This window comes from Antennarius striatus, chromosome 4 (assembly GCF_040054535.1).
Source record: "Antennarius striatus isolate MH-2024 chromosome 4, ASM4005453v1, whole genome shotgun sequence".
Classification (NCBI taxonomy): domain Eukaryota; kingdom Metazoa; phylum Chordata; class Actinopteri; order Lophiiformes; family Antennariidae; genus Antennarius; species Antennarius striatus.
Window position 1 is genome coordinate 25,554,282 of NC_090779.1, and position 15,471 is coordinate 25,569,752.

Below are 15,471 nucleotides of genomic sequence, written 5' to 3' on the forward strand. Positions count from 1 at the left end.
GACGATCTTTGTTCGTCGTCCACCCGTCAGAGTGCGTGATGACGTAGGGGAGAGACGTATCTGATTTAGACGCTTTCAGGGTCACGTAGACTGTAGGAATTATGGACTTCTCCGTTTTTTTGTTGTTTTTTTTTGAAAAAAAAAAACAAGCAGCAGGCGAGAAGAAATGATAATCCCTCAAATGGTTCTGAATCTGAACTTTACTCTGTCTAGATACAACAAAACCGAAATGACTCCTTCATTTATTATTCTGTAAATCACTTTTCCTTACTTGTGATCGCTTCTAAGGCCTCCTGTTACTCTTCTACTTAGAATATTATTTTAGAAACATTTTTCCAAACTCTTTAGAGTCCAGTGTGACAAAGATTCACCAGAGACTAGAACTGAATGACCGGAATTTAAATCCCAGCAGCAGAAGAAGAAGAGGTGAATGACTAACACTAGAAGTTACGCTTTTCTTCTGGCACCTGAATGCAGCACTGGTCCCAGGCTCCTCCCACTTCCGTTCAGAACCGCTATTTGCTGGGCTGATGGTTGCCTTCACGTCCTGACCTGGAATCCGCTGCTCGTCGACCCGACCGACGGTGTCCGGTGGTTCTTTATTTCAGAGGGTCCCCGGAGCCTCGGACGGAACATGGCCGTAGGGAGGTAACCCTCCCCGGGGCAGCCGCCGCTCCTCTGACCGCTGAAGGACGGAGAAGGACGGAGAGGCTCCGATGGAGAGGCCGAACCGACAGCTGCTGCTGTCCGAGCTCCGCATCAGAAACGCGGCGTACGACGTGAGCCTGAGCCGGTCGGTGCTGAGCTGGAAGAGGCGGAGCTCCAGTCCGGTGTACCGGCCGTTCAGACCCAGTAAGACGGAACCCGCCTGTCTGTCTGTCAGGAACCCGTCTGTCTGTCAGGAACCCGTCTGTCTGTCAGGAACCTGTCTGTCTGTCAGGAACCTGTCTGTCTGTCAGGAACCCGTCTGTCTGTCTGTCAGGAACCCGTCTGTCTGTCAGGAACCCGTCTGTCTGTCTGTCAGGAACCCGTCTGTCTGTCTGTCAGGAACCCGTCTGTCTGTCAGGAACCCGTCTGTCTGTCAGGAACCTGTCTGTCTGTCAGGAACCCGTCTGTCTGTCAGGAACCTGTCTGTCTGTCTGTCAGGAACCTGTCTGTCTGTCAGGAACCCGTCTGTCTGTCAGGAACCCGTCTGTCTGTCAGGAACCCGTCTGTCTGTCTGTCAGGAACCTGTCTGTCAGGAACCTGTCTGTCTGTCTGTCTGTCTGTCTGTCTGTCTGTCAGGAACCCGTCTGTCTGTCAGGAACCTGTCTGTCTGTCGGCCTCAGCGCGCGACGCGACATCCTGTTGAAAACACGGGACGTTCATGACGTAGAGACGCCAGTCCGTGACGTCATTACAGGTTCAGAGCCGCTGGAGGCGTCACTAATGATAAACGATATGTCCCGTTATGTGACCCAGTGGTCAGCCGGGGGGGGGGGGGCACCGAACCAGAACCCACTATGACGCGTTCAGGTGCGTCCAGGAAGATGGTGACGTCATGTCAGTATGACGTCACCTGACGTTCTGGTCCACACTCAGCAGCTCATTGAGGATGAGGTGTGACCAGATGAAGGTGTCGATGGTTCAGGGAGGTGTGAAGAGTTGTGTGTGTGGGGGGGTGGAGGTGGGGGTCAGGTCTGGACCTCCTGCCCCGGTCCGGGTCATGTGACCCGCTCCAGCTGGTCCCAGGTCAGAGAGGGAGCCTCCACAGGTACAGATCGTACTGAACAAACAGGTTGGAACGCACCCCGGAGGACTGAGCTGACATCCAACGCGCGTGTGTGTCTGTGTGTGTGTGTGTGTGTGTGTGTGTGTGTGTGTGTGTGTGTGTGTGTGTGTGGACCGGTACGTCCTAGAACAACAGGGAGGGTGTTGGGTGTCGGCGTCCCAGCAGGCCTGCTGTTTTTACCCAGGATGCTTTGTGTTTCACGCTGACAACAGGAACGCTGCTGGGCGTGTGAACCTGGAAGGACCGCGGAGTGTGTGAGGGTTCTGTGTGTGTGTTCGGTTCTGCTAACTGTGTGTGTGTGTGTGTTCAGGTGTGTGTCACAGCGTCTCCGTGTCAGAGATCATCTCTGTCAGAGAGGAGGAGGAGAAGAGCAGCAGACGGAGAGACGGAAGCAGCTGGAAGAAGATCGAGAAGCAAGGAACGGACAGCAGACACGCCTTCACAGGTGACACACCTGGACACACACACCTGGAGACACACACACCTGGACACACACACACTACTGGACACACACTACTGGACACACACACACCTGGACGGACACACCTGGACGGACACACCTGGACGGACACACCTGGACTGACACACCTGGACACACACACACACACACACACACACCTGGACACACACACACACCTGGACACACACACACACACCTGGACACACACACACCTGGACACACACACACCTGGACACACACACACACCTGGACACACACACCTGGACACGGACACACCTGGACGGACACACACACACCTGGACGGACACACACCTGGAGACACACATCTGGACACACACACCTGGACACACACGCACACACACACACACACCTGGACACACACACACACACCTGGACACACACACACACCTGGACACACACACACCTGGACACGGACACACCTGGACGGACACACACACACCTGGACGGACACACACCTGGAGACACACATCTGGACACACACACCTGGACACACACACCTGGACACACACACCTGGACACACACACACACACACACCTGGACACACACACACACACACACACACACACACACACACCTGGACACACACACACCTGGCGATGCAGCGGCGGTCTCATGTTGATGATAATGAAACCTGTCGGCTCTGAACAGGAAGTGTTTTAAACGTCAATCAATACATGTAATCGATAGTAAGGTGTGTGTGTGTGTGTGTGTGTGTGTGTGTGTGTGTGTGTGCAGTGCTGTACGTGGAGAGGTGTCGGCAGCACCGCTGGCGGTGCGCAGAGGTTACCTTCACCTGTCCAGAGGAGGCGCTGTTTCAGCACTGGGTCAGCAGCATCAGGGAGCAGCTCGCCGCCATCAGTAGGACGCGCCACACACACACACACACACACACACACACACACACTGATGAACACGTGTGTGATCCGTGTTGTCCAGCCTGCAGACCCAAACACCTGCTGGTCTACATCAACCCGTACGGCGGGAAGAAGCAGGGCCAACGCATCTATGAGCACAAGGTGGCGCCGCTGTTCAACCGGGCGGGCGTCTCCACGCACGTCATCGGTACCGCCCCCTCTGCTCACTTCTTGTTCTCCAGACGCCCGACATGAGGGGGGTCACTCATCTCAACGCCGTCTGTGTTTGTTCTCATAGTTACAGAACACGCCAATTATGCGCGGGATCACCTGAGGACGGAGGCGGAGTTAAAGACGTATGACGGGTGAGGCGTCGCTTCTCTTCCTGTGACTACATCACAGTGTACCGCCAAAATAAAAGCACTGCAGCTGCTAGCGCGTCTATCAGAGCGTCATCAGACGTGACAGGAAGTGATGTCATGGCTGTTCACGTCCTGCTCAGGGTGGTGTGTGTCGGCGGCGACGGCATGTTCAGTGAGATCGTCCACGGTTTGGTGTGGAGGACGCAGGTGGACGCCGGCGTGGACCCCAACGGCCCCCAGGGGGCGCTGCTGCCCTGCTCCCTGCGCATCGGAATCATTCCTGCAGGTGTGTGTGTGTGTGTGTGTGTGTGTGTGTGTCATGGTGTCGCCCTGGTCCCTACATCTACTGGAGGAATCTAATCACCGATCAATATGGTGATCAGATGGCGTCTGTTGTGTTTCAGGATCAACCGACTGCATCTGCTTCGCCACTGTGGGAACCAACGACCCCGTGACCTCTGCGCTGCACATCATCGTGGGTCGGTCACATGATCTCCTCTGAGCGTCAGACGTTAGACACGCCCCTCCAGTGAAAACCAATCACCTGTGTCCTCCACCGGGGGGCGCTGCAGCCAAACCCAGCACCAGTGGAGGTCTGCTTTCAAAATGTAATTCTGTGTGTGTGTGTGTGTGTGTGTCTGTGTGTGTGTGTGTGTGTGTGTGTGTGTGTGTAGGAGACTCCCAGCCGATGGATGTGTGCTCCGTTCACCACAACAACACGTTCCTGCGATACTCTGTCTCGTTGCTGGGCTACGGTTTCTATGGCGACGTGTTGACTGACAGTGAGAGGAAGCGGTGGATGGGTCCGGCCAGATACGACGTCTCAGGTACCAGCACGTCAACAAAAGTAAAAAGTATCTGGGTTCACCCCCCAGAACGGTCCCAGGGACAGAAGTTCTGTGGCGTTTGAATGGATCGAACACGGGGTGAATGTGGGGTAAATGTGGGGTAAATGTGGGGTGAATGTGGGGTAAATGTGGGGTAAATGTGGGGTGAATGTGGGGTAAATGTGGGGTGAATGTGGGGTGAATGTGGGGTAAATGTGGGGTGAATGTGGGGTGAATGTGGGGTGAACACGGGGTGAACACAGGGCTACACTGACGATGACGACGGTCATAAGCACTGACTGTCTGCCAGGTGTGAAGATGTTCCTGACTCACCACTACTATGAAGGAACCGTGTCCTACCTGCCAGCCAGAGGCATCATGGGAACGCCGCGTGATGCAGCCAAGTGTCGTTCTGGGTGAGAGACATCGGTGTTATCGCCGTGGAAACTACTTTCATTTAAAACCTCAGATGGGAAACGTGTTTAAAGGTCGTTGTTTGAATGTGTTTACTGTTTGTTTATTCTTTGTTGGTTTCAGGTAAAATTCAAAAGCTTCTTTCTGATCTGGTTGAATCAGAGCTCAAACATTTTCAGTGTGTAGTTAGAACCAGTTCAGCTGGCTGTTCAGTTCATCCAGGTGAGTCAAGGTAGCCATAGGTTCTCCAGCAGCTCAGATGTTGGTTCTCAATCCAGTGGTTTGGTTCATAAACCCAGTGGTTTGCTTCTAAATGTAGTGGTCAGATTCTAAATCTAGAGGTTTAGTTCTAAATCCAGTCATTTGGTTCTCAATCTAGAGGTTTAGATCTAAATCCAGTGGTTTGGTTCTGAGCTTCAGGCGATGGTTTTTCTTCTCTCTTCCTGTCGTATATAACAGACTTTGATGGTTCCTCCAAGATTCCGGTAAAGGTGATTGTTTCACCCATGTTTGACTTCCATTGGTGTGTGTGTGTGTGTGTGTGTGTACATTCCAGGTGTGTGGTTTGCCACCACAATGGGCAGCTGCTTTCAGATGGAGCTGGGAGGTACGAGGTGAACGAGGCGTCAGAATGCGGTGAGTCCTGCTTCTACAACACGACAAACCGCTGAACCTTAGGTGCACATCGCACGTGGTCGGAGTAGTGAACACCCACCCACCAGCACACTAATGTGGACTCGTGTTCCACAATGTAGAGTTGTGTTGTTAAAGATGAGATCTGCCTTTCAGAAGGAGATTCCTGGAGGACGATCCGGGGCAAGTTCCTGGCTATAAACGCTGCCAGCATGAGCTGCGCTTGTCCTCGCAGCCCCAAAGGCCTCTCACCTGCTGCCCACCTGGCCGACGGCACCACCGACCTCATACTGGTCCGAAAATGTTCCCGCTTTGACTTTCTGAGACACCTCCTCCGACACACCAGCAAAGACGACCAGGTAGGAAACGGAGATGTGCTTCATGTCCCCTGAACAAACACCCGCTACCTCCCCTGTCTTCTGTTTCGTCCAGTTTGACCTGACGTTCGTTGAGGTCCACCGGGTTCGGCGATTCTGTTTCACGCCACGTCACTGCCAGAGCGACTCGGACTTGGAGCTAGACCTGCGAGAGAATGGGAAGCGCCAGATCTTCAGGCAGTTCTGCAGAGACTATCCAACGTGCGGTTGCGCCCCCGCCTACAGCAGCTGGAACTGCGATGGCGAGATCTTGACCCACACAGCCATCGACGTCAGGTCCCACATCTTTTCGAGCGTCCCTTCTTGTTACCAGGTTACCAGGTGACGGTTCTCTCAATGGAATCTCCTGTTGTTTTTTCAGAGCGCACTGCCAGCTGATCAAGCTGTTTGCTCGAGGGATCGAAGAACCAATGGTGTTTGAGGATTTCACCAACCCCTGTGCAATATAAACCGCGTCCCTTCGCCCTCGGTCTGGATGGAGCTGAGTGTCTGGCACCTGATGTGCTCCGGCCCTGACCGAGGAACCTCTTTTCTCTGATTTGGCGATTTTGTTACCGGGGTTACGAATGTCTGTTACGACAACGCTCAAGCTGGACACCGTCAGAGCGCGGTGGGACTTGTGTTGTCCTGGTGTAGCAGCGGTAGCACCTGTGGGGTGGGCAGTCGCTCTTGTTACGATGGATGGAAGAGACCACGGATCCAGTTTCTTCAGCTTTAACCTCTGAACTTTTTTTTACACTCCGTGTTTATCTGCAGCTTTAATGTAGTCTTGATGGGTCTGATCACATGTGTTTAAGATGAAGGGTCCTGTTCCATTTTGCTCCCCAAAACAGGTCCTTTGGAGTTTCGGTCATTTGTCAGGAAGACTTGGCTCGGTTACAATCACTTCGCGTTTTGACCGCCCTGGAATGTAGAAACAAGTCCAGGTCAGTCAGCGAGTCGGCTGAGCTAGTCGACACGCGCAAATGTTTTTAATCCACTGTTTCTGCTCAGTATGCAAACAGTGACCTCTTGGTTTCGTGCTTTGTGTGGAAACGCCTCCGAGGAATCATGTGACCATCAACAGAAAACTGCAAATGGTCCCAGAAGGCTTCAGTGGACTGACATGAAATTTTTATCATGCTAATGCTAATTTAAAGCAGCCATAGATGCAGCTCCCCGCCTTTTTATTCAGTTCGGACGAAGAGGCGGGGCTTTTTCCAAACGTTTGCCCCAAGATGGGGTTTGTTTCCTAGTCGTACCCCTAAACAGGTGTTTAGAAAATAGTTTCCGCTCGTGTGGATGTGTAGCCTGATGCTAACGGGTTTCTTCCATCTCCATGCATCATCATCATCATCTCCAGTGAGGTCACATCTGCCTCCCTGAGCTCTGGAACACGGGTTCCACTCAGACTTTTCTCTTTAATGACCTCAGAACATCACATCAAGCAGCATCCAGTCCTGAAGCATCCCATTACCTTCTCCAGGACTGTCCTTCAAGACATCCCATAATGACCTGAACCAACCAGAAGCTCTTAAGTCTAATGTGACCCAGGCCCGGTTCTGGACCTTCTGTAGCTGCTGATCATTTGTTCTTGTTGTATAGTTTCCTCTGCTGCCGATGAGCCGGACTCAAACTGCCTGAGGAACCAGCAGCAAGCTCCAAATATCAACCAATCAGCTTTCAGCGTTCTCCTGGTCCAAACCTGACCAAACACCAGCAGTGGTTTAATGATGTAGCTGTCTGACTACCTGACTCTGTCTACCTGTCTACTCCTCTGTCTACCTGTCTCTGTCTCTCTACAACTACAGACTTCAGGGGTTCAGTTTGATTTGGATTAGGGTTGGTCAGGGATTAGGGTTGGTTAGGGTTAGTTAGGGGTTAGGGTTGGTTAGAAGTTAGGGGTTAGGGTTGATTAGGGTAAGGGTTCATTAGAGTTGGTTAGGGATTAGGGTTGGTTAGGAGTTAGGGTTTATTTGGGTTTGGGTTTGTTTGGGTTAGGGTTGGTTAGGGTTAGGACAGAAGTGGTGGGGGCTCAAACCTCTGATGGACCCTCGGAGGTCTTCGTCCCGATGTTGCTCTCATGTGGACCCTGTTCCAGAGGACCTGAATGTTTACTGGAACAACAACCCAAATGTTTTCTGTGTGTTCGTAGGTCGACTGACGACGCTCAGTTTTAGACTAACTTCATTAAACGTGTGTGCGTTACCTTCTATAGACTTATCTCCTAGACATGGAAAACGAGTGGACATGTTTTAGTGACATTACCAGCCATGTAGCGAAGACTTAGCATGCTGCTGTAGCTGGTGAGAGTGTTTTAGGCAGGAACTTTAACTCTAGAGCCCTCCAGTAGCCCATGAACTAACTGCTAGTAATAACCTCATAGCTCTCTGGTTACAAAGCTAACACTGCTAAAGCTAATGAGCCAGGAAGCTTGTTAGCTTCACTTCATCAAATGTTGGAGCCACAAAGAGCTACTCAACAGGTTACAGGTGTTCTAGTTCTTCTAAGTTCTGCCCTATTATTTCCAACTGAACGATCACTCAGCAACGATCATGACCCGGTTTGGACGGTCCAACTCTTGTTTCCTCAAACTGTCAACAATGTGCGTCACGGTTTCATCCTGGGTTTTAACTGATTTTGTCTTGAACACCTACCTGAACGAGCAGAACTCTGACACTGGTGTACTTAATGCAGTATTTCCTAATAATATTTAAGACTTAGAACAAGCACTGAATTTTAGTACACATTAGTCTTAATTATCTTTGTGTTATCTCCAGCTCCTAATCCAGAGTGATTGTTCAGAACCTTCCTTGGGGTTGGACTGGACAGACGTGGGTCAGGTGACCTCCAGCTGGAGCTGACCTTTACCTTCTGCTGTAGCTGTTTCAGTAACTAATTAAAAACGTTGAACTCCTGTCTGTTCTGCTCTCGTTCTTTCGGTTTGACCACTCATTGGTTTGACTTGCAGCTCAGGAGACTTCAGAACTCACGGGAGCGTTAGAAGACCAAATTAAAGACTCTGCTGTGATTGGTCAGTCCACATTCTGAGCCCATGATGCACCAGGGTCCCTTATATCCTGCTGACTGCCACCGAAATGGAATTTACCTGAAAACTTCTATGTCAGAAGGTCTTGAAGTACGTTCACAGGTCTGGTGATTTTGTATTTCTACCAGTCCACCCTTGTATATAATAGGAGGGTAACTTGGATGTCCAGAAGTTCAAGGGGTGAACCCTAACCTCACCTGGTGAGAAGAACCCTTCCAAAATAAGGGTTTAATTATCATCCATGAGCATCAAGAGTTTGATGTACCTGAAACTGTCCAGCTTTCTTTAACCATGTAAGGCAGGCATGGGCAAACTTTGGCCTGCGGGCCATGTACAGCCCGCTAAACTTGTTTAAACTCTAAAATTAATTTTATGAAATAAATGCAGGTTTTAAATAATTTTTACTATAATCCTTGCATGTGTTTGCTTTGCTGCCTGTTAAACTGTCTATAATGGTTTCTATATATGCATTAGAACCAACAACACCACCTCTCATTCTAGACCTCTGGGTGGCCAACCACTCAACACGTTTAGGTCTTCAGTCCTGACACCATAACAGTGGTGGTAGACTGTAATATCATTAAATGTACTAATATAATGTATTATATTTGATGTGATGCATGAGACATCCAGCATGGCACGAGGGTCAGGTCTCAGTCAATCGGTGAACTTCAGAGATACTGGAAGATGGATTTTATGACTACCAATTTGATCCTGATAAGCCTGACAACCACCTCAGTCACGCCTCCCTGTTGCTAGGCTACCTGTTGTGCTGGAGGTGGGCGTGGCAGAGTGTCGTCAGTGAAGTGGTGACACCTGTGTGTATTAGCTTTGGTGGAAACACCTGGGCCCTGGATGGAGGCACTGCTTTAAAAACCCAGCTCAACTCAGTGTCTCCTTCCATGCTGGGGTACCTGTCATGAAACGTTAACTCTAGTGGACAAATCAAACACCACACCGTCAACAGAAAGAAAAGACATTAACAAATACTGTTTAAAATAAAACAACCTACTTCTGGTTAAAGAAATCAATATATAACAGCAATAGTACACTTTGTTTTAAAGTATTCAGAGACACTGAGTGATATCAACGGAGAGACACGTGTTGGTACACGGGATACAGCTGTCTGACAGCCGTAAGCATGTTGTTTGTGATATGTGCTAATAAGTCAAATAATTAATGGATTTTCCTCCATGACTTAGATTCTTAAATGTGCTGCCCCCAGCCCCCTTTTTTTCCATCTCCCCTTTACTATAGTTAATATTGTACAATATTATTAGGTTATTAGCAGAAACCAAAGTGAAGTGGTCCCAAGCAAAAAAAAGGTTTCTGACCAGAAGCCAAAGAGCAATGATCTCAATTCAGACAGGCCTACAGAATCGAACAGAACCGGTGGGGAAACGTCGTTTTGGGTCCATTTTTTGTTTATAGAGAATAACGCACCCAAGTGTTCAAACAGATGAGTGTCATTGGGTGAGCTCTGAACCGTTTGACCAAACAATGCATGTGGCACTTCAGATGTTTGGGTTGGTCTGGGTTTGGGTTGATTTGGCTGGATGTGGGTTTGGATTTGGGTTGGTGTGTGTTTAGGTGTGGGTTAGTTTGGGATTGGATAGGAGTGGGTTGGTTTGGGTTTGGATTGGTTTGGGCTTTGGTTTGGTTTGGTTTGATGTGGGTTTGGGGTTTTTTTTGGGTTGATGTGGGTTTGGGTTTGGATTCTGATTTTGGTTGTTGTGGGTGTTTGTTAGTCTGCATTTGGCTTGGGTGGGTGTGGTTCTTTTGGGTTTGGATTGGTTTGGGTTGATGTGGATCTGGGTTGGTTTGGGTGATGTGAGTTTGCCTTAGAGTGGGTTTGAGCTTGGTTTGGGTCTGGGCTTGGGTAGATGTGGGTTTTGGTGTGGGTTAGTTTGGGATTGGATAGGAGTGGGTTGGTTTGAGTTTTGGTTGATGTGGTTTTGTTTTTTCTTTTGCCCCATACATCACACAAACACACCGTTCCACTCAGACTCTCACTGACGTGGCTGACTAACGGTTCCACATGCCATCCATGGTTGAAGTCTCTTTTCTTACTTGTGTAGTGAATAACTAAGTCGATAAGTGAACTCTGTGAGCATCTTCCTTCTTTCTTGCGTCCTAGTTTGTGTCTTTTCAAACTGTTGCCTGACGAATCTGCAGAAAAGCATCGCCTAACTTAGGTGATCAGCTGCATTTCCACATCATGTACCTGCCACAGATCGATGCTAACACTAACGATAACGCTAACAGATGTCACTTCAGACATGAATGACCTGAAGCTGTTGCCGTGAGAAAGGTGGAAAAACAAATGACGAAGAGGAGTTTTATTTAACCCTGTTGTCAGAGTAAACACAAGCATTGATAGCTAATAAAAGACAAATATGTATGGATCAATATTCTGTGAACAAACAACATGCAGCTCTCACAGGTGATTAGAACTCATTAAGGAGGTCAGCTCCAATCATGTCCTGAAGCTCTCAGGAAGCCATCAAATCGCTGCTGGAAAACTAGACCAGACTTGTTGACACAGTAAATAATCAGACCCATAAAACCAACGGGAGATGGTGCTGGGGTCGATACCAGAGGGGTACATAAAGGAGAGGGTCTGGACCCTGACCACCAATCTGCCCAGTCCAGCAATCCGGTTTCCAGCAGGATCAGCAAACGTGAGACTCTCCACACGCTGTTCATCACCTTCCCTTCAAGGTCTCCAGAAGGTCAGAATCGGTTTTCCACCTCACGTTTGCTCTTCGTTTGTCTTCACATTGAACTGGTTTGTGTGTTGGTCATTGTTATCTGCTGGTCAGTATGCAGACTAGCATAGCTAACAGGTTAGTTACCACTGATGAGCTTCTCATATCATCAATGTCCTAACGAAGACCACTTAATGAGGATGTTCTCAATCTAGAATTAATGTCCGTAAGTATGTGGACAGCTACACACGCAGTTATTGTCAATAACACCTGTCTCCTCAGGAACACATCATCTTCATCATCATCATCGTCATCGTCACAATGCTGTCGGTCAGTGTGGCTCAGGTGTTCCTGATGTTGGCCGTCCTCCAAGTCACCGCCTCACTTCCTGTCAGGTACGTTCATCTTCAGCCTCCCCAACTACAGAGAGACTATAATAAAACCCAACACCGCGCCATTAATGGTCAGATCTACTTGGATCACATACTTCCTGTTCTTTACTTTTGTGTGGCTTGTGTCATGTGACCACAGGGATGAAGGCGAGGTGGATGGTTTCCTGACTCCCATCAGACTCCTGGACGTTTCGCGGTCTCTGTCGAGGACGATGTCCGGAGACGCCCTGCTGGAGGCGCGACTCAAGTGAGTGGACACCTGAAGCTTTTCCCCTCATGGACACGAATGAGTTATCTTGACCACATGTCACCTCAGGCTAGACCAGAACCACACGAGACTGATGGCCAGACGGGACCAGGTGGACAGAACCTAGTGATGCTTGATGTCTCTGTTTCAGACAGCTGCTGGCTGCAGGTCTGGACCGCAGGAGACAGCTGGGAGACCTGGAGTTCTCCAACAGATACTCAGAGTTCCTACGGTCCAAAGCCAAACACAGCTCCATCTGCGCACTCCTGCGCCGGATGCAGGGCGTGAAGAAGAGGTGTGTCAGCAGGAAGTGTCTGATTCCACTCGGCCCACCAGACTGACATGTGACTGTGTTTTGTCCACAGTGGGGAGGGAGCAGACACGGAGAGGGTGAACCTGCTGCTGAGCCAGTACATGTGTCCATCGGTCTACAACGCCTGGCCTACCGACCTGTAGAGACAGAGAGATGCTGATGTTCTGAAAACAGAGTTCTTTCTTATTAAAAATTTTATGACCACTTGACTGAAAACAGTGTTTTGTGTTTCCTGTTTCCATTCAAACAGTCCACTTACTTTGATGATGATGTTGATGATGATGATGATATTAACTGGACATCTTAACATTATTCGTCGAATCAATGAATCTTTATTGGGTCATCTCTTGGGTTTATATCTTCATCTCAGAAGCTCTTGACGTACGTCAGGGCATTTCCCACAATTCTTGACTGAATGGTCCCTGTGTTCTGGACGCTCTGGGTTGATTTGTATTGATCGTATTTATTAATTATTATTGTTTGCTCCTCCGTTGTGAAATATGCGGCTCGGGCTAGTTTTTGTTGCATGTTTGCGATTGGTCGCATGCAGCAACCTCCGCCCTTTTTATGTGAGCGCACAGATCTAGAGTTGACAACCCCTGATTGAATTAGTGAGTTGATAGCCGGCTTTATGGTACCGGCTAGGTTAATCAAGCTTTATGGTACAGGACTCTGGTCATTCTGTAAATATGTCACCATTAGATGAACAGTTATTAACTTCTATTGTTATTTGTGATCTATTATTGTGACCACTATAAAATGTAATCAGTGAGGATCTCCAGATCTGAACCATGGATCCAGATCGGACTCTGATGGTAGGTCTTATGAGTATGTCATCATGTAATTTCTGTGTCGTAGGCATTGTCCGCTGACCTACTAGCACAAATCTAATATTTGTCCCTGTGAAACAATGATAAAGAAAACAATCATGATCCAGCTCACCACCAAAACCTCATTCCTTGGGCTAGGTCTTTCCAAACTGGGTCATCAAATACCCAGTAGGGGCCAGTCTGGTCTTTTTCCATGTCTTTTAGATTGTGGACTCTTGACTAGTTTCAGACTAGTTTCAGTCAAGGTCCCTAACCCTCTAGCTGTCTCTCTTGTGTGTACTGTACTGTACGTTGTTCCAGAATAACCATGTTCAGATGATCATGTTATCCGTCAGGACACAGCCTTCGATGCACCCAGTAGTGAGATCTCATTCACCGCCTCCACCACCATCCTGGTCAGCATCACAGACGTGGACAACAGGCCACCATGGTTCCAGCCCTGCACAAAGCACGAGATCGCTGGAGTCTTGGTGTGCCAAAACTCCGGCTATACTGTCAACATTTTTGTCGACGAAATAGAGGTGCAACACCATAAATCTAGAATGCCCAGTGTTCGTCAGACCAATCAGTGATCAGCGTGTTCTCCTCTGCAGCCTGGTGTTCTACCGCTTGAGCCGGGGCCACTTTACGCCATTGATGGAGACTCTGGAATAAACGCTGACATCATTTATTCATTTCTGAGCGGTGAGCAGTCAGAACGGTCAAGAACTACAGTATTGTTGTAGTCTGGCTGGAGTCCACAGGTGAAACAGGTCTGTCTGTGTTTCAGGAAATGAGGACGGCCTGTTTCTGATCAACCCCGACACGGGGAACATCACCATGCAGAAAGCCACCAACGTGACGCAGACAATTGTTCTGACGGTGGTGGTAAGGGAAAAACATGGGTTCTTGGTCTCGGATGGGTCAAAACGCTACAACCAAATCCTCAGAATATCTGCATCTTCATGTTCCTCAATTCAGATTAAGTCTAAAGAACAAGCATCTATCAATGACAGAGAAAAAGTTGCAGAAAAATCATCAAATGCAAAATTGGCTATTACTGAAAAAAAGACAGTTTGATTGTTTTGTGGTTTGACTAGTTATATTCTAGATCCTGGTTCTAGCCCTGCTTCTTGCCTTCAGCTCTGTTTGAATCTCTCCCAGGCTGCTCAGAGGGTGAACTCTTACCAGTTCGCCACCACGACTGTCATAATCAGTGTCCAGAGGAGGAGTCGCCACCCTCCACGCTTTCAGAAAAGACTGTACGAAGCCCTCATCACCGGAGTTGGCGTCAAGGCGGTGGACGCGAAGAACAAGGACGAGCCGCTGCTGATTGTCGCCACAGACGAGGACTATGCTGCTACCGGGGTAAAACACTGGTTCCAGACTTACAATCTCCAAAGCCTGTTTGTATGTCCCATCAGCTAGAATGTGATGGAGCTCCCTGGACAACAGTGCGTACATGTGAAGGAACAACCACATGGCTGGCTGACCCGGGATTATTTCCAGTTTGCTCAGTATCTATTTATTTATGGCTTTCACCGTAAGACTTGTTAATGAGCTATGGAACGAGAGGTCTCGGTCTGCTTACTGTGAACGCTAAGCTGGTCGTTTCTGAAAACAGGGTCTGAATCCTCACATCACATACCTCCTTGAGGGCAACAGCGACTTCTTCATCGTCAGCAACTATTTGTTCATGACAGAGGAGCGCCCAGAGGGCATACTAGCATTGAAAGTGAGTATCTAAAGCCACTACAAGTCAAACAATGAAATTTTTGTATCAAGCATTCACCCTGATCTCTGGACCTCAGGTTTTGGCGGTGGACACATCTAACCAGCAATCAGCTACAGCCCAGCTGTCTGTGGAGGTGATGCCAGGTGAGACATGCCTCCTGAACACCTGAACATCCATGAGAGCTGTCAGCCACATCAAGAGACCGATCAACAGATCTGTCCAACAGAAGATCTATCCATCTAATGGTGGATCTATCCATCTGAAGGTAGATCTATCCATCTAAAGGTAGATCTATCCATCTAATGGTAGATCTATCCATCTAATCTGTCACACAAGTGGTGGTCCTCAGCAGGAAGTTTCTGATTCCACTCGGCCCACCAGACTGACGTGTGACTGTGTTTTGTCCACAGTGGGGTGTGAGCAGACACGGAGAGGGTGAACCTCCTGCTGAGCCAGTACATGTGTCCATCGGTCTACAACGCCTGGCCTACCAACCTGTAGAGACAGAGAGATGCTGAT

General features: G+C 49.0%; 2 protein-coding genes across 4 annotated transcripts; both read left to right on the plus strand.

The window, feature by feature from the left end:
• Positions 1-303: 303 nt before the first annotated feature.
• On the plus strand, positions 304-8,616 carry LOC137594335 (ceramide kinase-like). 3 transcript variants are annotated; one of them, XM_068313753.1, is made up of 13 exons: positions 307-852; positions 2,082-2,216; positions 2,989-3,111; positions 3,190-3,315; positions 3,406-3,472; positions 3,610-3,755; positions 3,874-3,948; positions 4,144-4,296; positions 4,607-4,712; positions 5,267-5,346; positions 5,500-5,702; positions 5,776-5,996; positions 6,082-8,616. In XM_068313753.1, exons 1-13 carry the CDS (start codon positions 717-719, stop codon positions 6,167-6,169), a joined length of 1,659 nt encoding a protein of 552 aa, XP_068169854.1. In that variant the 5' UTR covers positions 307-716; the 3' UTR covers positions 6,170-8,616. The 3 variants fall into 3 exon arrangements, with proteins under 3 accessions (XP_068169852.1, XP_068169851.1, XP_068169854.1); XM_068313751.1 differs by having other exon boundaries at positions 304-852; positions 2,989-3,315; positions 5,503-5,702; XM_068313750.1 differs by having other exon boundaries at positions 306-852; positions 2,989-3,315.
• Positions 8,617-13,199: 4,583 nt separating this feature from the next.
• LOC137593721 (cadherin-related family member 5-like) lies at positions 13,200-15,453 on the plus strand. Its single transcript, XM_068312659.1, has 8 exons — positions 13,200-13,223; positions 13,574-13,759; positions 13,832-13,922; positions 14,008-14,105; positions 14,382-14,585; positions 14,842-14,952; positions 15,029-15,095; positions 15,377-15,453. Exons 1-8 carry the CDS (start codon positions 13,200-13,202, stop codon positions 15,451-15,453), a joined length of 858 nt encoding a protein of 285 aa, XP_068168760.1.
• The last annotated feature ends 18 nt before the right edge of the window (positions 15,454-15,471 follow it).